Source organism: Peromyscus californicus, unplaced genomic scaffold (genome assembly GCF_007827085.1).
Source record: "Peromyscus californicus insignis strain IS unplaced genomic scaffold, ASM782708v3 Scaffold_4__1_contigs__length_199733344, whole genome shotgun sequence".
Lineage (NCBI taxonomy): Eukaryota > Metazoa > Chordata > Mammalia > Rodentia > Cricetidae > Peromyscus > Peromyscus californicus.
In genome coordinates, this window is record NW_026294562.1 from 194,786,248 (window position 1) to 194,812,815 (window position 26,568).

Genomic DNA, 26,568 nt, shown 5'->3' on the forward strand with positions numbered 1-26,568 from the left:
TACTAAAATAGCTTAGTCCCTAAACATTCTAAATATTTGTTCTCATACATACAATTAAGTCTATTCTTCAGATCTCTTTAAAGATGTGTCATATTGAAACAGATGCATACAATTATACAAGGCCACAAGCAATCAAATTGAATAATTGTGGATCCCACTTCCAATTGATACATTTACAGTAAATTCTCCCCTAAAGTTCAGGGTTCATTGGTGAAGATGGGACAGAAGTAATCTAAATGCCTGAGGACCTGCGAGTTTGCTGTGAGATTATGTCTCTTAGGAATTTTATACATTATCCATAAAGACACATAATGTCTGATCAACATGACTTCATAAATATGAGCTGAACTAAGAACACAACAATAGGCATACAGATGTGAATGGCAAACCTCATTAGACCTCAACCACACTAAGATTACAGGGAACAAAGTAAAGCTGACAGAGGAAGAAAAAGTATTCCATGAGACAAAGCACACTAAATGATTTGTAAGACAAAATAGTATTCATATACAATTTAGAATTATGTATTTATATGTATTCATATACATGAATCATATAATACATAATTTATATATTATAATGGAAATTATATGTAGAGATTATATATTATATAAGGTATATATCATATATAGGAATTATACATACATTTATATTCCTAATATTTACTCGCAGATATTTCAATATATATATGTAGTAACAACTTAAAAAATGTATCCATGATTTTGTAATCAAGAAAGAATAGGTATTCAGGATCATTTAGTCAAAGAGAAGTGAAGAGAAAATGATGTAATTTCACTATAATATGAAAAATAACAATGCAGTTCTATTAACTGGCATTTAAAGTGGATTTATATCTTCTATATATTTTTTAATGTTGTTCTTTATATTCCCTTGCTAAGTAATTAAATATGTTGTGAAAATAATTATCCTTCAATTCACATCAAACTCTTTCTTAAAGAGCTGTCCTCTACAGCTGTGGATTCTGCATGGAACCAGAGTAGACCTTCTACATATGGGAGATGATTGTGTAGCTGGATCTGTTTGAGGGACCCTGTGTGATCAGGATCTATCCCTGGTGCAGGAACTGGCTATCTGGATCCCATTACCTGTGGTGGGACACCCTGCTCACCCTTGATGTGGCCAGGAACAGCTTATTCCTGCCTTAACCAAATGTACCAAACTTAGCTCTCCTCCCATGGGAGAACTTACATTGTTGGAGGAGAGGATGAACTTACCCTGTTGGAGGTGGGTTGGGGAGGGAGGAAGGCAGAGGCAGAGAAGGAGGAGGAAAGAGAGGGGTCTGTGGTTGGTATGTAAAATGAGTAAAAAAAAAGAGAGTACACCAAATATGCTTGCCAAGGGAACATGTGTTAAGGGTAGCCCCCTCCAAAGAATAAAGATGCTTGAGCAAAGGTGAATCTGGACAATAAATTCAATAGAGAGTAAAAAAAGTTGTCCTCTAATAAAAACAATGGAATAAATTAATTTATACTTGAATGACAATGAATTCATGGAGATAATTCTTCTTACTCTCAGCTTTAATCTAATAGTAAAAAAATGAGACTAAAATTTCTCACAGTATAGACTTTTTTTAGAAACATGTTGAAAATAATAATTTATTCATTTTAACTATGGGACAGGAGAGCCTAACATTCTATTAACATCCTGTACAGACCAACAACTCGAGTAAAAAACAAAGTGCATTTTTCTGATGCTTCCAAGATACACACTTCACAATCAAGGTCTGTCATTGCATACTTAAAAAAGATTATAAAATATTACAAGGAAATGAATCTAAGATGAAAGCAGGCATAGCTATTTTTATATTATATGATAAAATAAATTTCAAACCCAAACTAAACAGAATAGGTTGAGAAGGATATTAGATAGTAATCAAAGGGAAAATATAGTGAAAACATAAAACAATTCTAAGCATTGCAACAAATGCCAGGCACAAAAGTTTGTAAAAGAAACAGTACTGCTGCTAGAATCACATATTGATCCGAACACAGTGATACTAGGTGACTTCAATACCCTAATCTCACAAATAAGCTGGTCTTCTAGACATAATCAATACTAAGAAACCCCGGAGTTAGATAACATCATGAATCAAATAGACATGACAGATATCTATGGAATATAACCACCAAACACAAAAGAATATTTCTTTTTCCAAGAATTTACAAAGCTTCCTCCAAAATTGACCACAAATAAGGAATAAACAGGTCTCAACAGTTATAAGAAAATTGAAATAATACCATAGACTATATCCTACACCATGAATTATAGTTGGATATCAACAATACCAACATGAAATGTACAAACTCATGTAAGCTGAACAACTCACTACTGAATGAACAATGGGTCAAGACTGAAACCAAGATTGAAAATGAAAACACAGCATATCCAAAGTATGAGACACAATGAAGGCAGTTCTAAGAAGCAAGTACAAAGCACTGAATGACTACATAAAAATACTGGAGTGATTTCTTATTAATAATTATAATACACACTTGAAATTTATAGGAAAATAATACCTGAAAATAGTAGATAAAAAGAAATAAGAAGACTGAAAAATCAGAGCTATGAAAATAAAGGATGAAATCATTGAGATAGAAACAAACAGCAATAGCACAAACCAAATGGAGGATAAAAGAAATGAAAGGTTGTTGCCTCAATGAAATCAAGAAGATGACAAGGCCTTAGCCAAATTAGTCAACAAAATGAGAGAGAATATCTAAATTATTGAAGCTAGATATGAAAGAGATGACTTTACAACAGATCCTGAGGAAATTGAGAGAAACATAATGATATACTTGTAGGAGCCACACTGACTCCAGATTGTGGCTTGATTCCATCTTGACTTAAGGTCAGATAGTTCAAGCTTGTCTTTGCTCCTCAAGGCTGAATAACAGGATGTTTGGTTAAAGGCGTGGTTACTAGATGTTTTGATAATAAGAGATGTTTATGCTTGTTTGTTCCTTGAACCATGATGATAAGGTCTTTTGCCCCCCTTGCTTTGTGTATAATAAATTCTTTGCAAAATAAATTTGGGGATACTGCTGTATTCATTGAGAGCCCTCCCAATTCTATATTCTGTCTCTTGTCTTTTTTTTTTAATCTACACTCCCCCTTTCAGGTACTGTTGGACAGGTCAGTTGGTCCTGGCAGGTGGTGCCCAAAGAGGGGAACTTAAAAAGAGGGGGTGGGGTGGAGGGAGGCTTCATGAAGGACATTCAGGTGAATGGAGCACTCAGATATTATTAAAGTTGAAGTGTAGTGAGTAACTTGGGAGTGAAATTATAAATATGGGGCAGGGTAATAGTAGACAACTGTTTATACATTGCTTAAAGATTTAAAAGTCATAGGAGCTAAAGTACGGCAGCAGCCAGTATAGAAATTTTAGTTTGTACAGCAAGTGTGTCCTTGGGTTCCCAAGCATGAGACCTTGGACACAGACACATGGGGGATAATTGTAGTCAAAATCCAACAACTTTATAATGAGCCTGGGCCTGGGAAGGTCACAATGGATGCACTTATTCTGTGGGCATCTATCAGGGACACTTTTAATTTGTGCCATGAACAGCAGAAGGTATTTCCCCCTGAAATGGTTAAAAGTGAAACAAAACACTCCAGGACTCCAGGGGAGCCAGTAGACACAGACTTCTTTAAAAAATTGTTTGATGGTGATCAGTTCAATCCTGGTGATGAAGCTGAGCTCAAGGAAGAAGCCACTAAATATCATAATCAGGAGTTTTCACCTGCTCTGCTTCTGACCATGAATGTTGAGAAGCACAAATTTTGTAATGAAACAAAGGAGGAGCTGAAGGGCTTGAGAGATTTACTAGTTTCCCTTTCACAAAATGGGAGACTCTGCAGGTCTCCTCTGCTTGGAAGAGCACTCCTCTTTTTACTGTAGTGGCAGAATTAGATCTACCTGGGGGACCGTCTATCAGTGTAGAAAATTTGTCTATGATTGCTATGGTGCAAAGTCCTCCAGGAACATGGCAAACCCTCACCCTTAGTCATGCATCTCCCCTGCAAGCTAGTGTTAGAGAGGCAGCTGGCAGAGGGAAGGATGTGCAAGGATTTCAATTTTTCCCAGGGATTCATAGAAGCCTTGCCTCCCAGAGATTGGAACAGATGGCCAAAGCTTGCCTGTCGTGAGAGGATTACCTATTGTGGATTCAAGAGAGGGAAGCATTGTGCTAATAAATGTAAGTCAAAGAAGGATAGCCAGGCGAACCCACTGTGTTATATCAGTGATATTTTGCTTACCCATAAAAATGAAGGTGTTTTGCTTGCCGCATCTATACAGCTTCAGCAACTCTTGTTCTTGCACGGTTGTTAATTGCTCCAGGAAAGTGTAAAGACAGCTGCCTTTTCAGTATTTGGGTCATATATTGTATTTTATAGAAATTTAAACTTCAGAAAATGGAAATTAGGAAACATACCTTGAAAAATCTGAATGGTTTTCAAAAATTATTGGGGATATTCAATAGCTATGGCCCTATTTGAAGTTGTCTGTGGGAGATCTGGAGACCCTCAGTGTGGGTCTTATAGTAAATAGTGATCCTAATTCCCCTAGTTATCTTACAGATGATGCAAGACAAGTACTGGCTCTGGTGGAGCATGCCATTCAACATCAGCAAGTATGCTGTGTTGGCTATGCAAAATCATGGGGAATCTATGTGCTTCTTATACGACGTACTCCAACAGCTGTGTTATTGCAAAATGGACTGTTATTGTGTTTGAATCTATCTGTTTCACCAGCCTGATTGTTGAACACTTATTATGAAGCAGTATCATGTTTAACACAGAAAACCTGATAGATTCTAAGTGATATTTTGGTAGAGAACTCAGTGTGATCAACATTCCGTTTACTAAACAACAACCTGATTGTTTCTTTTAATATAATGATTTTTGGGCAAATGCTTCTGCTCAGTTTTGGGGCCAATTTGATAATCATTTTCCAGCTGATTGATTGTTTCAATTTGCCCAAATGCATTCATTTATATTTCCTAAAGTTGTGATAAAAGATCCCATAAAAGATGCTATGCTGTTTTTTACTGATGGTTCCGTCAATGGGAGAGTTTTTTATGTCATTAATGGTAAAGGTTATGCAGTACAAGCAGCTCCAGCTTTAGCTCAGGTAGTAGAATTTTGAGCTGTGGCTATGGTTTTCCAGTTTTTTTGTAAATAGCTCATTTAATTTGTATACTGATAGTCATTATATTTTTGAGCCCTTCAATTCATAGAGACATTTACCTGCATTGGGACTACTAATGATCATATTAGGATGTTATTTCATCAAATTCAAGATGCCATTTATCAAAGAAAGCTGTCATGCTTTGTGGTTTATATTAGGGTTCATTACAATCGTCTATCCCCTCTAGCTGATGATAATACATCACCTGATAAATTAACACAGATGGTCACCTTGTCCCAGATAGAACAGGCTTAACAGTCACATGCCCTTCATTATCAGAATAGCAGAAGCTTAAGAAAACAATTTGGCGTTACCAGGGAAGTTGCTAGTCAGATTGTTAAACAACGTGATGTGTGTCCACAGTATTTGCCTGAGCCTTCCTTAGGTAAATCCTTGAGTCCGTCTTCCCAGTCATTTATGGGAAATGGATGCTACTCATGTTGCAGAATTTGGCAAATTAAGATCTGTGCATTTGACAGTCAATACCTATTCAGGTTTTTTTATGGCTTTTGGGGAAATTGGGGAAGCTACCAAGCATGGGATAGTTCATTTCTTAAAATGTTTTTCATATATGGAGATTCATAAAATTATAAAAACAGATAATGGTTTTGGATATATTAGTAAAGCTTTTCAGCAATTTTGTTCCCAGTGGAAAATCCTAAAGAACAAGGTATTGTTGAATGAGCCCATGGCAGTCTCAAGATCCATCTTCAAAAAATAAAAAGAGGGACTTATATCCTTAGTCACTATATAATGCATTCAATTATTCCCTCTTTATTAATTTTGAAATTCAATGCCCATGAGCAATCTGCCACATATAGATTTTGGCATGATGGCACTCGAACAACTTTTGCTCAGGTGAAATGGAAGGACCTTTGCATTGGGTTATGGAAGGGCCACAACCTTCTTTTGATATGGGGTCGAGGGCATGTTTGTGTTTTTTCACAGGAAGAAAATGAAGCTAGATGGCTGCCTCAGCATTTGGTGTGGTGTTACAGAAGAAAGAATGCCAATCCAGATGATATTGTGGTTGAGGATGCTTTCCCAGAGGGGTTGGAGTGAGATTTACTGAACCCATGTTCCTGATCCCCCAATATTTCATTCTCTAGTGTGGAAAAGCAAGGAAATTATGGTTATGGTTAATGATTCTCAGCTTCTTGATAGACATGCTACACAATTTTCCAGACCTCTGTGAGTATTAATTATTCTGGATCCAGTTGAGAAATGCCTATCTGTTTTTCCAAAATAAACCTGTGACTGGGTGTTTGGCCACTTATCCACACTATATCTTGGGACAAGGAGGTCACTTTTGCTATTATAGTGTTTATCTTTTTTTGCCAAAAGGAAATAGAAAGCCTGAAAACAAGTGCCTCAGAGATTTTCCCTCCATGGGAAAGAGACCTGTTGGAGCAATCCTACACTATTATGAAAGCAATGTGTGGCTGAAGCCCCTCTTCAGTATAGTATCACTGGATTTCAGAGATATGTCCTAGACTGGTCAGGAAACCAAATCTGAAGGTACTGAAGAGGCTGTCTAATATGATGAGGAGGAGTAGGATGAAAGTTTTGCTGCTGGTATTTGGTATTCGGGGACTGGAGCAGCTCAAAGTTATCTTTGGAAGTCAGAGGCAGTGATGCATTGGATTTTAGGAGAGGTAAAATAAGACGTTCAGAATTATGGAGTTACTCCTACCACACTCACAACAAAAAACACATTTTTCTTGTCTCTTGAACAGATCAGTATTAGCTTGTGTTAATGCACACTCTTTTTTTTTGGTTTTTCGAGACAGGGTTTCTCTGTGTAGCTTTGCTCCTTTTCCTGGAACTCACTTGGTAGCCCAGGCTGGCCTCAAACTCATAGAGATCCGCCTGGCTCTGCCTCCCGAGGGCTGGGATTAAAGGCGTGCGCCACCACCGCCCGGCTTAATGCACACTCTTTTTAATGTAAGTTATGAGAATTGTAATTTAACCAATTGTGTATTCATTTTTAATAATCATACTGGAATTATGGTGTTAACCCATTACTGTTTGTAACCTCTTCTTTTCACAATGAGAGTGTTACGGGATGGAAAAAGGTTATAGCTCACCTGAGAGGAATTTGGTGTTATGCTTTTGAGTCCTTAGATTTGATGTGGTTATAAAGGCAATGTTGGATTTTGATGCAGCTAAAACTGCTAAAGAAATCTTTGGTCAATTTTAAAAGGTCATTACAACTTGGTCATCTTCAACCTTCCTTATTAGAGTGTATTGTAGCCATTGGAACCTGTGTATTGTTAGGCATTATTTGCTTGTCTATTGCTATCAAGTTATTTGTGAACTCTTGGTGGAAAGTTGGTTCAGAGCTACATGAAATTAAGCTCTGCACCCTCCCTTGAAATTTTCCAGAGGCTGGTAGTTAAAGACAGATAGGTTCTTTTTTACCATTTTTCTACCTAAGCAGTGAATAAATGATAGAATTCATAAGACTAAGATGAATAAGACTGGTTAGTTGAAAAAGGCAACCTAATTCAGGCACAGTCATCTTCTTGGTTTGGGGCAAACTTAGAAAATAAAGGGGGGAATTTTGAGACCCCCACAGTGACTCCAGCTTGTGACTTGATTCCATATTGACTTAAAGTTCCAGAGTTCAAGTTTGGCTTTGCTCCTCAAGGCTGAATAGCCGGATGTTTGGTCAATGGAATGGTTACTAGATGTCTTGCTCATCAAGGTCAAGTAACGGTGTTTGGTCAAAGGTGTGGTTACTAAATGTTTTGATAATTAAGGAGGTGTTTATGCTTGTTTGTTCCTTGAACCATGGTAAGAAGTTCTTTTGTCCTCCCCCCTTGTTTTGGGTATAAAATGGCTATGAGAAATAAATTCAGGGCTGCTGCAGTATTCACTAAGAGACCTCCTGATTCTATATTCTGTCTTTTGTCTTTTTCTTTGTTAATCCTCACTCCCCTATTCAGGTACTCTTGGACATGTCAGCTGGTCCCTACAATATGCTCCACATAGCTGCATATTTGCTGTCTTCACAGGTGAGATGATAATTGGGGGGAAACACATGGAATCACACAGCCATATCTCAGGCATTGGCTGCCTCCCTATAGCATATGTCCCAGATAAAGAGACTTTGGAAGTGGGATCAGTAACTTAGAAAAGATCTATGCTTCATATTGCATTGTGCAAGTAGAGTTTGCAGGTGGAAGTTTCTCTCTTCCTGCCTGGCCCTGCAGTTGGGATGAATTTCTCCCACCCATGGTCCTGCAGCTACTTATAAAATAATCACTCAGTCTTATTTTAATTACAGTCTTATGGCCTATGGCTTTAGCTTATAGTAGCTAGCTCTTTCAACTTAACTCAACCCATTCCTATTAATCCACATGTGGCTTCATGCCTTTGTGGAATTACTTATTCTTTCACATCTTGCTTCTCCTGGTAGCAGCTCACAGCATCTGCCCTGACCCCAATTTTCTTTTCTCCCTCAATTGGATTTCCCACCTGGTTCCATTCTGCCCTGCCATAGGCCAATACCTATTTATTTATTAACAAATGGGAGCAACAAATATGCACAGCATACAGAAAGACATCCCACAGCACTTCTGCTTTTCTGTCTAATCAAGAAGGAGAGTTTTAACTTTAACAGTAAAGTTTTATATAACAAAAGTTATCAAGCAAGAGTTACAGTTACAGTATCTAATCTATTGGTATTTCATAAAATTAAAGAAAATATTCCATCATTTATTCTATATTTGTGAATCTAAAGTTTTATATCTAATTTACCTTTTATCATAACTAAGGAAAAACTATAATTATAACTATCTAGTCCAACTCCATCAAAGACCCCAAAAAGATATAATATTACCTAAGGAAACAGGAAGTACATTGTAAGCAATATCCAAAATTCTATAAATGACAGAGACATCTGGCTGCCTGGAAAGTCATTCAAAGTTCCTCCTTAATGTTTGGGCATCTATCTTCAGCCTATAGGCCTATAGTTTCTCAGTCACTTCTTCCTGTTTCCTGAACAATGTCAGGCAGTCCCTCTGCAAAGCAAGAACTTATAGAACCACCTTGCCTTGTTTTTGCAAAATTCAGTGTTCATTTTCCAATGGGTTCTGCATGTCCAAGTTATACAAGGTACTATCAAGCAATCCAGGCAAGTGCAGTTTTTTTTCCCAAAGGGCTAACCTTTGCCATAAAGAAAGCAAGCTCCATATGAAGTTTCTTCAATGCCCATCATCTTCTCTGAAGTAGATTGGTGCTGCCAGGAGCAGATATATCTCAATGTCCAGAAAAGTCTAAGTTCTTAAAACACTTCAAATGCCATATTTTGTAGGTCTTTGAAGTGCTTGAAGATTACCTACTCACTTGAAATATATCTTTGTATATCTAAAAAAAACTTAACTAACATGACTATAAATTAGACTACTAGCTGGGTAGTGGTGGAGCATACGTTTAATCCCAGCAATCTGGAGGCAGAGCCAGGTGAATCTCTATGAGTTTGAGGCTAGCCTGGTCTATAGAGTGAGATCCAGGGCAGTCACCAAAACTATGCATAGAAACCCATCTCGAAAAACCAAAAAGCAATTGTCTAATAATTCATATTTCTTAACTATATATTACATTTTTTTTGGTTTTTCGAGACAGAGTTTCTCTGTGTAGCTTTGCGCCTTTCCTGGAACTCACTTGGTAGTCCAGGTTGGCCTCGAACTCACAGAGATCCACCTGGCTCTGCCTCCTGAGTGCTGGGATTAAAAGCGTGCGCCAGCACTGCCCGGCCATATTACATTTTTAAATGAGGTACATAAACATATTACCTTCAACAGGAATATATATATATATATATATATATATATATATATATATATATATATATACAGTGTAACAAAATTAACTTTAAATTTGTATCAATAAACCAAAATCCATAGCAATGTAAAACATTTCAAACAAATTGTTGCTCTTCAAATGTAGGTTCAATAATCTATCCTTTTATCCTATCATATCTGTATCCCCTATTCTTTTTAGAAAGAGATTGCATTTATAATCAACCACTTTTAAATAAAAATAAACATTTATAAACAATATTTGGAAATTTGGGCATAGCTTCTAATACTACTTCCTGTTGGTTGGGAGTTCTGGCAATCTTATGGCGATCCTGTGAAAATTAAGAGTTATAATTAAAATATGGCTGTAGTAGTGTTTGACGCGTTATCGACCCTCAGTGGTTCTTGGTTGATCAAACCATGTTAGACTAGAAGCAATCTACAGGTTCTAATCTTCTGTGGAATCAAAAGCAGAACCTCTTTTCCAATGCAACATATTCCTAGACACAAATTTTAAAGTCAAGGTATCTTTAAAATATACATATCAGTTTAACTGAGGAGCCTTTATAATCAAATTTCTCCCCATTTAAAAATCCCAAAGACAACACAATCCAGACTAGTTGTGTAATTTCCATCTTTGTGTGGCTTAATTTTTATATTACTTTATTCTCCTTTTTAGGGAATTTATTTTATCATATATATATATATATATATATATATATATATATATATATATATATATATATATGTGTGTGTGTGTGTGTGTGTGTGTGTGTGTGTGTATCATACATTTTATGATTTTCTATACCTTCGGGCCATTGTTTTAAACTGCAGTGTGGCTAGGACCAAAGCAGCAGACTTTGGTGCTGACTCCACTCCTCCTGGCTTCTTAACATGGCAGAGCTACGTTTACCACCAACTCTAGGAAGCAGTGGGTCTATGCCTCCATCAAGCAGTGTGCAGCCCAGAAACCCCTTTTCTTTGTCTGTACTAGCAAAAGCTAAATCCACCACGCAGTGCACTGAATGGCTTGGAGACATCTCCGTGTACAGTGGTGGGAATCTGCCATGCTGTAGGTCAAGTCCACATACTCTGAACACACCATACTGTAGCTCAAGCCTCCATGCTGAGGCATCTTTGTATTATGGCTTGCCTGAGAGACACAACTAGGAAGCTGCTCTTCACTCCATTTTAGAACCCTTTTTAAAATTTTTCTCAGGTTTTGGGTGGAAATTCTTGCTAAAATGTTGGGGAACAAATGCAGCCAGAAGTTTCTCTGGTCTTCTCCAGCCCTAATGTGGGGATGAATCTGTCCTACCCATAGTCCCACAGTCACTTATAGAATAATCATTCAGAGGCTTTTATTAATTACAAACTGTATAGCTTATGGCTTTAGCTTATATTAGCTAGCTCCTTCAACTTAACTCAACCCATTCCTATTCATCTATATGGTGCCACATGGCTTTGGGGAACTACCTGTTCTCTCATGTGTTGATTCTCTTGGCAGTGGCTCACAGCACCTGCCCTCCCCCTGCTTTTCTTCTCTGTCTCTCTTGGATTTCACAGCTGGCCCCCTTGCCCTGCCATAGGCCAAAGCAGCTTTATTTATTAACCAATGGGAGAAACACTTATTCACAGCATACAGAAAGATAGCCCACAATGAAAGTTCATAAAGGACATCCTGTGTCAAGAGTGTGGGTCAGTGGCCCTATCAAAGTGGGAGTGTGAATTGAACCTGTGTGTACATCAAAAGTGTAAGGAAAGAGAGACACCACTGATGAATAGGTTCAGTCAGCAAAGATACATGTGGTTCTGGACAATTAACACTGCTGAATTCTGCAAATATGTAATATATTCTATAGTGACAAGACTTATGGAGTAAAGAAAACAGTGGTTTAAGGTGATCTCCAAATCTCCTAAAAGGACTTAATCTTTCAGTTATGAAGAACATGAATGAGCAGAACAAAGGAGGATGAATGCAGTCAATAATCTGTAGCTAGAGTTTTCCTGCCTGGCCCACAGTCAGGACAAATCTCTCTCACCCGCCAGTCCCACAGCCTCTCAGACCCAACGAAGTAAACACAGAGACTTATATTGCTTACAAACTGTATGGCTGTGGCAGGCTTCTTGCTATCTAGTTCTTATATCTCAAATTAATCCATTTCCATAAATCTATACCTTGCCACGTGGCTCGAGGCTTACTGGCATCTTCACATGCTGCTTGTCCTGGTGGCAGCTGGCAGTGACTCCTGCCTTCCTGTTCTTTCTTTTCTCCTATGTTAGTCCCGCCTATACTTCCTGCCTAGCCACTGGCCAATCAGTGCTTTATTTATTGAGCAATCAGAGCAATTTGACATACAGACCATCCCACAGCAATAATCAGCATTCTTTACTGAACCATGATAAAGTATGTATTTTGTTGATCTTAGTGCTCATTTGCAAAGAGGTCACTGTAGTTGGTGATAGATGTATTACTGAATGTAATTGTAGTGATTAAAATATCAAATTCACACATCCCAAATCTTTCCATTGTTCACTTGTTATGTGCAGTATTTGCTAATTAAATGTTTTAAAGAAAATTGAAACAAAAAAGTACACTTGGAAACACAATATTATGTTAATAATCTGCTCTTTAACTAGCATTATAAGGCACATGAAATATACTAATATTGGTGTTGGTAGTGTGCATGATGGTTTTGGACTTAGAATAAAAACTAGCACTAATTTCTAAGATTAATGGAATTATTCCCAGAAGGACTGTCCATATGTTGATGGAAAAATGTCTTTACATAAATTTATGTAAAACAAAATAAATTGAGAAAATGTTTGAATCTCTTCAACAAATGTGCATAGTGTGGGGGCCCTTGGGTCATTTTCTCTATAAATGTAGGTAAGGAGAGTTAAGGAAATGCTGTCCATCTGATGCCAGCTGTTAGAGGTGTGCCCTGCAGTCAGTTTACAAAATATTGAAATCACAGGGAATTTAACACACCATGGTGTAAGAGTTTGAAAGTGATGAGCCGGGCGGTGGTGGCACATGCCTTTAATCCCAGCACTCGGGAGGCAGAGTCAGGCGGATCTCTGTGAGTTCGAGGCCAGCCTGGGCTACCAAGTGAGTCCCAGGAAAGGCGCAAAGCTACACAGAGAAACCCTGTCTCGAAAACCAAAAAAAAAAATAAAAATAAAAAAAGAGTTTGGATATGTATAAGATGGATAGGGAAAATTGTTGACATCCTAAAATTCATCTGTGAACTAAGTGATAGTAAGCAATAGTCTAAAAAATCTACTTTTGAACTCTTCCCAGTTTATACAAAACTTCCCCAAAATCTTGCACTGAGTCCAGGGCTATCAAGACCATCCTTCTTGAAGAAACTACATTTGTTTTCTTTTATGTAATTGCTTGTCTCTTTCAACTGTTTCTGGTGTTCTTGAATAATCCTAGCTAGCTCCTGGTAAACACATCCATAGTCATCTCTGGGTGTTTCCCAGTTGTGAGTCCCTGTCTGATCATGTCCACTATTCTATGGCATCCAGACACTCTGTTCTCTGGATGAAAAATTTGTAAGAACCTTATATGATTAAAAACATAGACTGAAGCACAATACATGGTTATTGATTAATCCCTCATGCCTGAGAATGATATGTACATTGTGGTCAACCATCACAGAAGAACATTGGTGTGCATGTATAAATTTTTGTGTTCTAATTTGTGTATGTGCCTTAATGCATCTATGTTTAGTCAAGTACATAAAAACACTCACTCAGGTTCTGTTTATCCTACTTCATGCAATATGTTTGTCAAGGTTTTGGTAACACATTGCAATCTACAAAGCTAAATAAAAATACATGTGTAAAATTTAGATTTCTGAAAAAAATACTAGATCATGATACACTAACAAGAGCAATTATGTTCATGTTTTCTTGATATGTTTGGTGAGTAGCTTGTTAAATAAAACTTATTTCTCCTTACTATGATTCTATTCTGTGTCAGTATTTGTACATCGTGAGAGCCACATCTAGTTTAATGCTATGAAATATTATTAGACATGGACAACTGGAAATTGTAGCTAGAGTTTTCCTGCCTGGCCTACAGTCAGGACAAATCTCTCTCACCTGCCAGTCCCACAGCCACTCAGACCCAACCAAGTAAACACAGAGACTTATATGGGTTACAAACTGTATGGCCATGGCAGGCTTCTTGCTAACTGTTCTTACAGCTGAAATTAATCCATTTCCATTAATCTATACCTTGCCACATGGCTCATGGCTTACTGGCATCTTCACATGCTGTTTGTCATTGTGGTGGCTGGCAGTGTCTCTCTGACTCAGCCTTCCACTTCCCAGCTTTGTTCTCCTCCTTGTCCCGCCTACACTTCCTGCATAGCCAATGGCCAATCAGTGTTTTATTTATTGACTAATCAGCAACACATTTGCCATACAGAGCATCCCACAGCACTTCCTCCCCCCTTTTTTTTCAAAAAGGAAGGTTTTAACCTTAACACAGTAAAATTACATATAATTTGGGAATTTGGGCGTATCTTCTCTTACTACTTCCTGCTGAAGGGGGGCGCTGTATTTTATGGGGACACAAAGAATATTTTAGGATTATGGAGTAGTCCATGAGGCTGTATTATCTGAGCCAGTTGCCTTCAAACCATTCTGGATGTTGGATCATCTGGGCCATGGTTTCATCGGAGACATTTCAGGGGGTCTTGGCTGGTCAAACCTGATGTATCTTAATCTGGAACAAATCCATTGCCTTTGGCTTTCTGTGGGAACAAAAGCAGAGTCTCCTTTCCAAAGCAACATATCCTTATATCCAAATTTTGAAGCCAAGGTACCTTTAAAATATACATTTTGGCATAACTCAACAGCTTTTACAATCAAATGTTTTTCTGCAGTTAAAAATCCCAAAGACAACACAATCCAGATTCTCTGTGTAATATTCATCTTCACGTGGCTTATTTTTTATATTAATTTTATTGTCTCTTTAAGACTTTATTTTTTAAAACTATGTATTTGTTTATATAACTGTATATATCACCTTTTTTTGTCTTTCAAGCCTATGTATATTTTACACACATTGTAAACTATTATATCTGAATCTGTCTTATTGTGAATCTATTGCTTTAAACTGCAGCAGCTGTGGCTGCTGGCTCTGCCCACCTCAGCTTCCCAACATGGTGGTGGTAGTTTACAGTCAGCTCTGGTAGCTATCATGGGTCTATGCTTTTAGCCAAGCAGTGTGCAGCCCAGAAACCTTTTTTTTTTTAATTTTGTACTAGCAAAGTCTAAATCCACCATTCAGCTTAATGTGCCACTTGCAGAGGCCTCATTCCAGGCATACTGCAGGTCGAGCGTGCACACCAGAAACCCACAAGTAGCTCAAATCGGCAGCTGCCGTTCATTTGAGAGAGACAATTAAGAACTGTTTTTAGCTCTGTTTTAGAATCTTTTTTCTCAGTTTTTAGGTGGAAACTCTTGCCACCACGTTGGACGCCATTTGTAGGTAAAGTTTTCCTGCCTGGCCCACAGTCAGGACAAATCTCTATCACCTGACAGTCCCACAGCCGCTCAAACCTGACCAAGTAAACACAGAGACTTATATTAGTTACAAATTGTATGACCGTGGCAGGCTTCTTGTTAACTGTTCTTACAGCTTAAATTAATCCATTTCCATTAATCTATACCTTGCCACATGGCTCGTGGCTTACTGGCATCTTCACATGCTGTTTGTCATCCTGGCAGCTGACAGTGTCTCTCTGACTCAGCCTTCCACTTCCCAGCTTTATTCTCCTCCTTGTCCTGCCTACACTTCCTGCCTAGCCAATGGCCAATCAGTGTTTTATTTATTGACTAATCAGCAACACATTTGCCATACAGAACATCTCACAGCACTACCCATGGTCCCACAGTCACTTATAAAATAATCATTCAGAGGTTTATATTAATTACAAACTGTATGGCTTATGGCTTTAGCTTATATTAGCTAGCTCCTTCAACTCAATCCATTCCTATTTATCTATATGTTGCCACATGGCTTTGGGGCACTACCTGTTTTCTCATGTGTTGATTCTCTTGGCAGTAGCTCACAGCACCTGCCCTCCCCCTGCTTTTCTTCTCTATCTCTCTTGGATTTCACACCTGGCTCCATTCTACCCTGCCTTAGGCCAATGCAGCTTTATTTATTAACCAATGGGAGCAACACTTATTCACAGCATACAGAAAGATAGCCCACAATGAAAGTTCATAAAGGACATCCTGTGTCAAGATTGTGGGTAAGTGGTCCTATCATAATGGGAGTGTGGATTGAACCTGTGTGTATATCAGAATTGTAAAGGAAGGAGAGACACCACTGAGGAATAGGGTTAGTCAGCAAAGATACATGTGGTTCTGGACATTTAACACAGCTGAATTCTGCAAATATTTAATATACTCTATAGTGACAGGACTTATGGGGTAAAGAAAACAGTGGTTTAAGGTGAACTCCCAATATCCTAAAAGGATTTAATCTTTCAATTATGAAGAGTGTGAATGAGCAGAACAAGGTTCTTCTTTAAATCAGACATAAGCTTCTACTCCTTCATTGTAGAAAAACAACCAAGTTTTTCCCCAGGAGTGTGGACTAATCACATCTCCTAGCTCTGTTAATCTTTTAGTAACACGTTCACATCAGAGCATTGAAAGCTCAAGTTGACCAGGGTGAAATACCAGGTTCTAATTTGAAGAAATATTTACTGTGTCTCCAGGTAGAAGTACTCCAGCTCCTGAAAGCACTTTTCTAGGATAGCAAACAAAAAAGTCACTGCAGCAGTAAGCATGTTTTTCCTGGGTAACGTTGAGTGGAAACATTGCAATTTCCACAGTAGAATTCCTTGACCCATAACTGATGGCTAAGAAAGACAGCATACAATACACTGCGTCCTGTATATACCACCTTCCAGAAAGCACTGTCACAGCCCTTTGTGCAAACATCACATAAATGGTATCTTAAATTTGAAAAGCTATGTTACCATTATACCATGCTTGTTAATAAAGGATGGTGGAGGACATATTAAACTAGTGGTTTCCATGAATATGGGCCTAATGTTGTAATTCTCTTCCAGTGAAAAGACTTCCTTTGTAACAAATAATGCTCTATTAGTGTCCTAGTCCCTCCACTGAAAGATGTGTCTTGTTACTGGAGGTGACTGGTTTAGTCTCCATATCCTGATTTGCTAAGAGACTTGGCTAGGGTCACCCTCATCTATTCCTGGGAGTTTCCATTTCTCTAGGTTTCTAGCTCATTGAATAAATGCCCCAAGATTCCTATTATCTCTCTAGCATGGGACTGACCTAAACCCTGTGCATATATACAGTGGTATAGCTTAGTCTTCTTGTGTGAATCCTAACAATGAGATGAGGGGCTGTGTCTGACTCTTGTTACCTGGTTCCACCTTCTGATTGCCTCTTCTAGCATTGATAGAAGTGCCCAGTCTTATGGATACTTTATACACCATGGCTAACTGAGATCCAAAGGAGGCCCACATGTATCTGGAGAGAAACAAGGAAGGAGAAATGGATGGGTCTGTTGGGTGAACAGGGATGAGAGGAGAACCTGTGAAGGGGTGAGGGAGGGGAAACAGATTGATAAAAAACACACACATAACCCCCCCACACACACACACAGACAATGCTGTCTGACATACCATGCTGGTGTGAAAGATACTTATGAAAGCACTCAATGTTAGTTTTGACATGTGCATTAGGCTCTGGATAAGCAAATTCATAACAAGAATAAGTATCTAGTCCATTAAGGTGAAAGCATTTTGCTTTCTTCTTTTTTAGTTTTCTTCCTTTTATTAAAAACAGATACTTTTCTCATACAATATATCCTGATCAATTTTCCTTCCCTCTACTCCTACCAGTCCCTCCCACTCTTCCATCATATCGAGATCCACTTGATTTCTGTTTCTCATTTAAAAAGTATGAGATTCTAAGAGGTAACAACAAAATATAAAAGAAGATATAGTATGCTAAAACAAAACCAACATATCATAGGATCTAAGTGACAAAGTCCAAATAGTGTTGTGCATAAATAGCAATCCCTTGGAAGACATTCACACAGCATCTAGATATTCTGTTTTTGGTTAATTCTGTTCCTCCTGCTTTCTATGTTCCTGAAGCACAAGTGATGGAGGGATTTACTAATTTCACTGCCAACTGGACTATTTGAGATGTTTCAGTTTGTCTTCTAATGCACATGACTGAAAAAGAAATAATAATGATTATCAATCCTCAGACAAGTGTCTGTGGGTTTTCATTCACTCCACTCTTCCATCCTTTCTTTAGAGAACTTATTCATGTGTTGGAGCATCCACTCATTTATACAACATAATACAAAAGACTTTCACTGTGTTACCTTATCCTGTGAACTAGGAAATAGAACACTGATCATAACTGCTTCATTTGGTTTATTAGGTGAAGGGTACATTTAGAGGCTATTAAATTATTATGCTTTGTAGATAAAAGAGAAGAATTTCCTATCATCCTCATGTTCTCACAACAAGGTAAGTAGCTGGTAAACCCACTGCACTAGGTACACGTGTTTATCAGAACAACACATCTACCCAATTATTTACTGAAGATTAACTAGGACAGCAGAGGTGCAGTAGCTCAAAGTATAGAATCTAAACAGGAAACTTCATGTCTCAGATAGTTGGTCCATTCGGAACTGAATAATTTAGTAAGATTATTAATTTTCACAAAGTGATAAATAAACGGATTTTACTGGATGTGGACATTATATTAATATGCATACATAGATGTTTCATAGAAGCAAAGAATGTCTGAGACATGGACACTAAGCAAGGTAGAATCCACTGAGTTCCTTTGGTTAGGAAAATCATGATGTCTCAATCAATTGGCTGGGTTCCATCCATCATGTGATTTTGGGCCTTTCTCTACCCACTACACTTGGAATGTCATCCTCTTATGTAGATTGTTAACACCAATCTCAGTTGTTTCCATATAAAAAGTTCCTTGCTTCATTCTTGTGACCAAATTATCCAATGAGGAGTTCATCCCTGAGCTCTTACTGCCTGTTGTTTTAGATGAAGTCATGGTGCCTACAGGTGCAGAAGAAAATCTATAAACATATTTTCCAGCTTGTTTTTCACCTGAACACAGGACCTCAGATGCAGAGCCCAAGGGAAGAAAGAGTTCGAGAATTCTCAGTGACAGTGGAGGAGGTATAAGAAAGTGCTCAGAGTGTGACAGCTCTCTGCATTACTGTGACAACCTCACCCATCAACAAAGTTAGAAGCGCATATGGTCACAAACACTTGAGTTAAGGATAAACCTGCTGGACACTGTGAGATCTGGATTCACCAAACTTATGTCTGAGCAAACATGTGTGTTGGTGGGATGTTTTCTTTTTGTTGCTATTATCAGGATCTTGTTTAATCACAGTCATGCATATGCCTATAACTCCTCTGAGTGTTATTTCAGAATCAAAGAAGATTTTCACCATGAAGGAGATGTAACCATTGGTGTTTTTCTCCCAGTTCATACTGTGTACACAGCCAACAAAGTTCCACATCGTTATCTACCAAACATTTACACCGACTTTCACATACAGTAAGTGTTGTTCATTTATGCTGTTTCAGATTTCATGTTACAAATGACCCAGGTGATATGTGTATTCAAGCTCCTATGCTTCTTATTTTTATCATGAAAAACCCTCTTCCCATCCAAAAATTCCTTATTTAATTGTATGTTATTCTTCATTTATTTTCTGTCCTCAAAGATGATGCAATAAGGTTGCTTGTTTGTTTATTGATTTTTGTTTCCAAATATGACGATTGAAATATTGGATCACCCTTGGCCATGCCTTTACAGCCACATGTTTCTCATATTAGGTATCAGAGGGAAGATGGTTTTATCAAAGTTAACCTGGCTCTTCAGGACAGTCTAGAAGTCTATGTACTCGTGTAAAAAGAGGTGATGCCACCAAAAGTTGTTACTTTAGAGGGATGAGATGGTACAGTAACAAGTTTGCATCAGCTAAATACCACTGATTTAGCAGTAAGGGTGTCAGATTTAGAAGTTGGCAATAGTTTCTTGTTTTCAAAACAGCTATGCCTGTCTTCAAAGTTTTTTAGTTAAATTAATTATTTACTAATATTTTACTACCAGAAGCATTTTTCTCTTTTTCATGTCTTCCCATGCATTTCTAACAAGTTTTTAATCTCATTTTCATGGATGTGGTCATAAGACACAATGACAAAATTGTGGCCATTAGGGTTGTTTCTTGCTAAGTCAGAAATAAAATTAAGTTTGTGGTAGGGAAATATTTTTGTTACTACAAAGAGTAATATGTGTGTCTTTCTCCCTTTCCATTCTTCCCTCAAAATCATCTATTGTACAATACCTTTCCTAATTTTTTCATACAAGTTGGGGAACAAGAAGTGTGTGTATCTCAAAGATAAAATGATTTTGTAAGACTTTTGATTACATTCTTTATTACACTTTGGGAGTTCATATATGTTTTCGGAGAGGGAATGTCTGCTCTCTAAGTTTCTTTGTTTGTTTTCATGCATAGAATTTTTACATGCCTAGAAATAATCATCTTAATTATCAAGATTACAAAACATCTTAGCTGTGGGCAGGAATTTTGCTTCACTACATTGGTTTTTTTGTGGTCTAAATTTTTAAACAGATTTTATATTAGGGCTATTACAACTATTCAATTGATATGATATACAAACATAAAATTATATATCAATTTGCAGATCAATATAAGTTTCCTTTTGAGACAACATGACACAGACTTTACAAGGCATTTTACCACAATTTTTGTGTGTGTCCAAACTCATGCCTCAGGTCTCACATGTAGGTGAAAGATCATCTGTGGAAGGACAACTTAACCTCCCACCATGTGTGTGTTGACATCAAACTCAACCCATACTTAGTGGTAGGTTTTGGCCCTAGGTGAACTATATTGTTTTCCATATGTCACACCCTGTTATACATGGTGCCTGTTATCCTTCCAATTTAAATTGGTACTGTCTCTAGAAATGTATGAGATGAAGAACATATCTTTCCCATTGACTTTAAATTGTTTTTGATGAGATATGTCAAAGTAGAGTACCCCAAATCTCGAAACATTTCTTATGTTAATAATGTGACAAAAATCCATGTATGATTTGATTATTATCTTTTACAATTTGGATGTTAGAAGTTTTTCTCCTCTATTATAAATATATGCCCTTTTGTGAGCAGTTTCACACAACCATATCAAAAAGCATATCCTTGCAGCTTATTCAAAAATAGTTTGCTGTGGGATGCTTCCTTTAAAAATTTTTATTACTTCATTTATTTTTGAAATTTTAATATATTTGGAGTATTTATCTTTTCCTTCCTTACCTCCAATTTTTGTCACAAATCTCTTCTTCCTCCCTTCCAAACTTATGGACTGTTTAAAAATTTATTAATACATAAACATACATGTGTACATATATGTACATGTTCCTAACTACAAACATATCAGTCTACATAAATATACTCCTATGCATAGCTTTGAGGATGACCATTTGATATTGGATATTCAATGGCTTTGCTTTTCTCTGTAGAAGACTATTTCTCTGACTTTTGATAATCCTTAGTTGCTTCTAGTTCTTTTTCTAGAAATAAGACCTTATGATTTTTCTCCCAGCCACTTTGGTATATCTATTATTGTCTTCTTAATTCATATCATGTTTAGGCAGTCATGTTCATGAAACTTTCAGGATAAGACTTTTATTATAAAATGTAAAAAATCAAACAAATAACCTAACTCGGAATGACCAAGATTTATCAACATTGCTTTTTAATAATAGCAATAAATGATTTTATTATCTTTTCAAGACAAATAGTTAAGAGTAAATCACATACACATAACTATATGTACATTGTATTCTTGGAAAAATGAAAAAAAGCAATAAAGAGATATATCTATAAATTTTCTGAAGCATAACTCAGTAACGTCAGCTTTCATGTTTCCCACCAATCTGTCTTCCTTTTGTGTATTAGCAGTGAAAGTATCTTGATGACTATCTATATCATGATTCTGAGCTCTTACCTCTATTGCTGCCTGTGGCATCATAATCGATCTCTTCTTTCCATGAATTGAAGCTCTGTGGCCTTTTCTCTTCATATGGGCACAGTGAACTTTGAATGCTCTCTACATCCTTGTATGAAGGTCTATGTGGACTGCATTAGTTTATATGAAAGCCCTTCTTTCGTGTCCATTCTGCTGTATCCACTGTGCTTTGTTTATCCTCACTTGGTACTTTTCATTAGCATGGAGATCTTATTTGCTAGCTCCCCTTTTCTTAGGGTGTTTCACAAAGAATGTGTAATCTGCCATGGTATCTTACAACACAGCAAGAAACACACATACAGCTAATCAGAGACATACCAGCCTACGTGGTGTAAGAATGTATTTTGGGTTTTCACAGAAGTGAGTACTGATGGCTGTCATTGTTAGCACTATGGGAATTCTTTTAATATTTACCTGAATGTGTCACTTACAGAAATATATGTGTCTATCTATCACTATATTCACATTCAGTAATAATTTTGACCATTTTAGACTGATTTTGTCTAATAAAATTAATATTAGATTATCCAATGTAACTCTCATACCTAATGTAATTGAATTAATAAATAATGACATCTATGATTTCCAGTTGAAATTATGCAATGCAGGGACAATAATTCCTACAACATATTCTCAGATTTCTAAAACTTTCAATATGTCTGTCCATCTTCTACAGCTATCATCCAGTGACAATATTACACATCATAGGTTACTAATATACATTTATGAAGAGACAGAATCTTCTATTTTTATTTCTCAACATTTTTGCCAATTTCTTAAGTTTTTCACTTTAGTCAAAATTGTTAAAAATTAATGTCCATGAAATATATTAAAATCCAGAATCAATTTTAACTAGTACATAGGAGACAGGACTAAACTTTCTTATGTATAACAATAGTGAATATCCAGATCACAACATTTATGTACTTGAGTATGTCATAACTTTCCTTGGTTTTGAACACAGCTGAGAGCTCATTCAGAAAATCCTAATTTCATTTTTTTCTTTCTATTTCTTTCTTTTGGATTCTGGACAGATCCTCACTATGCTTCAGTGATATCTTGGGCTCCCTTTCTCTTTCTCTGAAGCCATTTTTTCCTGCAATGTGGCTTCTTCATCTCTGTCTGACCTGCATGTTTGTGGAACTCACGTACTTAAGCGTGGCTGTCTTTCTTCTCTCTCCCATTGTCCTCTTCCAAGAAATGGGTATGATGTTCTCCACACCTATCTTGGTGCTTTTTCATTTTAAAAACCTAATAATAAAGCATTCATGCTGCAAAAAACCCACATTTTAGTAATATATATGAACTTGACTTAATTTTTGATGTTCTATATATAGAAAAAAAGCAGAGATATAACAAATACTGATCAGATTTTGTGATTAAAGTTTTCATCCCCTTATCATTGCATAGTGGTTGGAGGCTTTGAGCATCTCTGCTGTCTTTTCATGGAAAATATAACAGGGATTATGAATATAATGTGCTTAGAAGATGACATACATGTAAGAAATTCTCAAAATGCATGCATTGTATGTGTGGACATATATATATATACATACATATATATATGTATATATATGTATATATATATATATATACCTTCATATCTTTCTGTTAAGAAAGAAACCTGGGTTTCCACTATTTTTCTTGGTTTCCACTATTTTTCTTGGTTTCCATTATAAAGGACTGTTGTGCGCAATTCCCTTCCAGTACATGCCGTTCTTTATCATTTTTTTGTGTCTGGCTGCTTTTTTGTTGGTTTTTAAATGCTTTCATGAATTAATTGAGAACTTAAGTACAGTGTGTTTTGATTACATTCATTTCTCCCCTAACTCCTTCAGTATGTGCTTTTTTATACTAACCTCCTGTTCACAAAATTTGACATTTCTTCTTTTTCCCCAAAGAGTCATGTCTATGTTGTTGTATTACTCATAAAACTGGAGCCTTCTGTGGACTGTGGTAAACCTACTGGAGTTCAAAACTTTAATAATAACTGACTATCATAAAACCTATCAAGTACAAAATCCCCAAGGATAGTGATGTTATTTCACACAAAACTCTCTTCTCTATTCTTGAGGGTTTTTTTTCCTAGCATGACATATGCAGCTCTGGTGCCACTGATACTATGCATTTGTATCTACAATTACTCTGTTTTTTTCTGGAAAATAATTTTCTTTTAATTATCTACAACCTCTGAAAGATCACTGAGATTTCTGTGTCTGAGAATAGTGTGTGTTCCTCATCTGAAGCTGAGCATTATCCAGTGCTTCATTTTCTCCAAAATGATCAGTTGAAGGTCTCTGTTAATTTACACCTACAAGGAGAGGCTTCTATGACAAAAATGGATCAATGTTCTCATCTATGGTTTGAAAAATATATTATTGAGAATCACACTAATTATATGTCCATTTAGCATAATAATATTATTATATTCTCTCCTTGGGCTTATGGTCTCTTTTGTGTTCCAAATAACCATGCTATGAATGAATTTCTTCTCATGGAACATGCCCTTGATGCAAATAGAAAATTATTTGAATATTCGTGTAATATTTCTTTTGCTATTGCATCAGAGGACATGTCTTATTAGGCAGTTATTTTTGTATCTTGCAGGGCTCATAACTGGAGGATGTCAACTAATTTTTATTCCTGGTTTCATTTATACAATTTAGTGTTTAGGGTATTCACCAGAGAATAATTATGGAACATGATTTAACACAATAGAAAATCTTTCTTAGCCGGCCTGCAACTATACTGGGTGATCAGAATCCCAGGGCACTAGCATGGAGATATTCTCAGGATGAGCTTTTAAGTACAAAAAAATGTTCTGTATTAAAATACATCAGTTAACAAGAACAGGTAGCTAGAATTGGAACTACAGAAGCAAAAAGCAAGTTTAATACATTTAGAGTCTTTCTGAAAACTATGTGTGTTGTTTTCATTTTCATCAGGTGGTGCTGTCCATAGGCTGAGCTTTACAAGCTGAATGGCACTTCCACTATTCAGTCAGTTGTGCTAAGCTCTGGAGGCCTACTAAGGACTGGGTCACTGCTACATTCACCACTGTTCTTAGGGAATGAACCAAATCATGACTACTTATTTTATGATCCAATCAGAATGAGAGTTAGATGCCCACCCAGTGCTGATAGCAGAGTAGTTTCCAGGGGGAGCAAATATTTTCACAACCATGCCAAAAACTTTTCTAATTGCTCCTGATTAGTTAGTAAAGAGAAACCGGGTTTCTCCCAAATCCATACATGTTTTCCTATATTTCATGAGAACTCTAAGCCTCTCCAATTTTGTAACATTTCTGCAAATAAATCTGTTTTATAATTCAGAAACAGGAAATTTTAATGCCTCGAAGTTATGATCAACATATCTACTTAGTTTGGAAATAAATAGAAGAGGAATTGAGTCAAACCATTTGTATATGTCCACCAAATAGTTTCAGAGGCCCAGTAATATTATATATATATATATATATATATATATATATATATATATATATATATATATATATATATATATAATCATCCCATTAACTACCCTAATAAGGAAAAGTGTGTAGGTTAAAAATTTGGGATATTAGATTTCTTTGTTCCTTGTAAGTCTCCTAATGTTAATTAAGGCTACCCCCAGTCACTTTAGTATGTCAGTCAATGGACTGACAATCTGTTTAATTCATATCCCTATGTAGTATGAGGGCATGGTATAAGCATGACCAGCAATTCTGGCTGAGTTTGGCTGGGAATGATATAACTCTATCCCTAAGGTCCCACCTGCAGAATAGAGTCTGACTTCTTAGGTTATTCCTATTTCCCAAAGACCAGAATCTTTGCAAATCCATATTTCTAGAACTCTCCAGTTTTACAATGGAAACCTCCTTGATGCTGACAACTAGGGGACAAAGCCCTGGGGAATGCATGGAATCGTAAACTCTGTATTACTATCTGAAAAGATAAACTCTCATGTCCTTCATTTCTCCAGTACAGCCAAACACTTAAAGTAGGCATCAGCAAGTAAAGGTCAAGATGAGATAAAGGCTGCTGGTCTGTAGTCACATTAGATAATACCTTCCATATAACTGTCATCTTCAATCTCCGGTCCAGCCCTGAGAGCAGTGAGCCTTGGACCGTGACCCTGTGTTCATACATATAGTGAAAAACACAAGATTCAGTAAGAGGTATAAGAGCAGGGAGTGCAAGAACCTGGGGTCCAATGAAACCTTATTATTAATGGGCCCATAGTTCAGAGACATTCCATTTGAGAATAGCATCTGTGGCTTCCACTTCCTTTATCTGTGTGTGGTGGGTCTGTGATGTAAGAGCACCTACATTCACCACCAGAGGAGTAGGGAGATTGACTTGTAGGGTCCTTAACAGATTAGTTCCAGTGTCCCTTTGGCTACTCACTTGACACAGAGTGATATCACTCTATTT

At 36.9% G+C, this 26,568-nt stretch overlaps 1 protein-coding gene across 1 annotated transcript in view; it reads left to right on the top strand.

Moving 5' to 3' along the window:
• The first annotated feature begins 3,526 nt into the window (after positions 1-3,526).
• Positions 3,527-26,568, top strand: part of LOC128124294 (vomeronasal type-2 receptor 116-like) — a 36,212-nt gene continuing 13,170 nt past the window's right edge. The window contains exons 1-2 of the mRNA XM_052760455.1: positions 3,527-3,879; positions 19,447-19,632. Coding sequence (XP_052616415.1) covers positions 3,527-3,879; positions 19,447-19,632 — 539 coding nt within the window. The remainder of the gene's footprint in view (positions 3,880-19,446; positions 19,633-26,568) is intronic.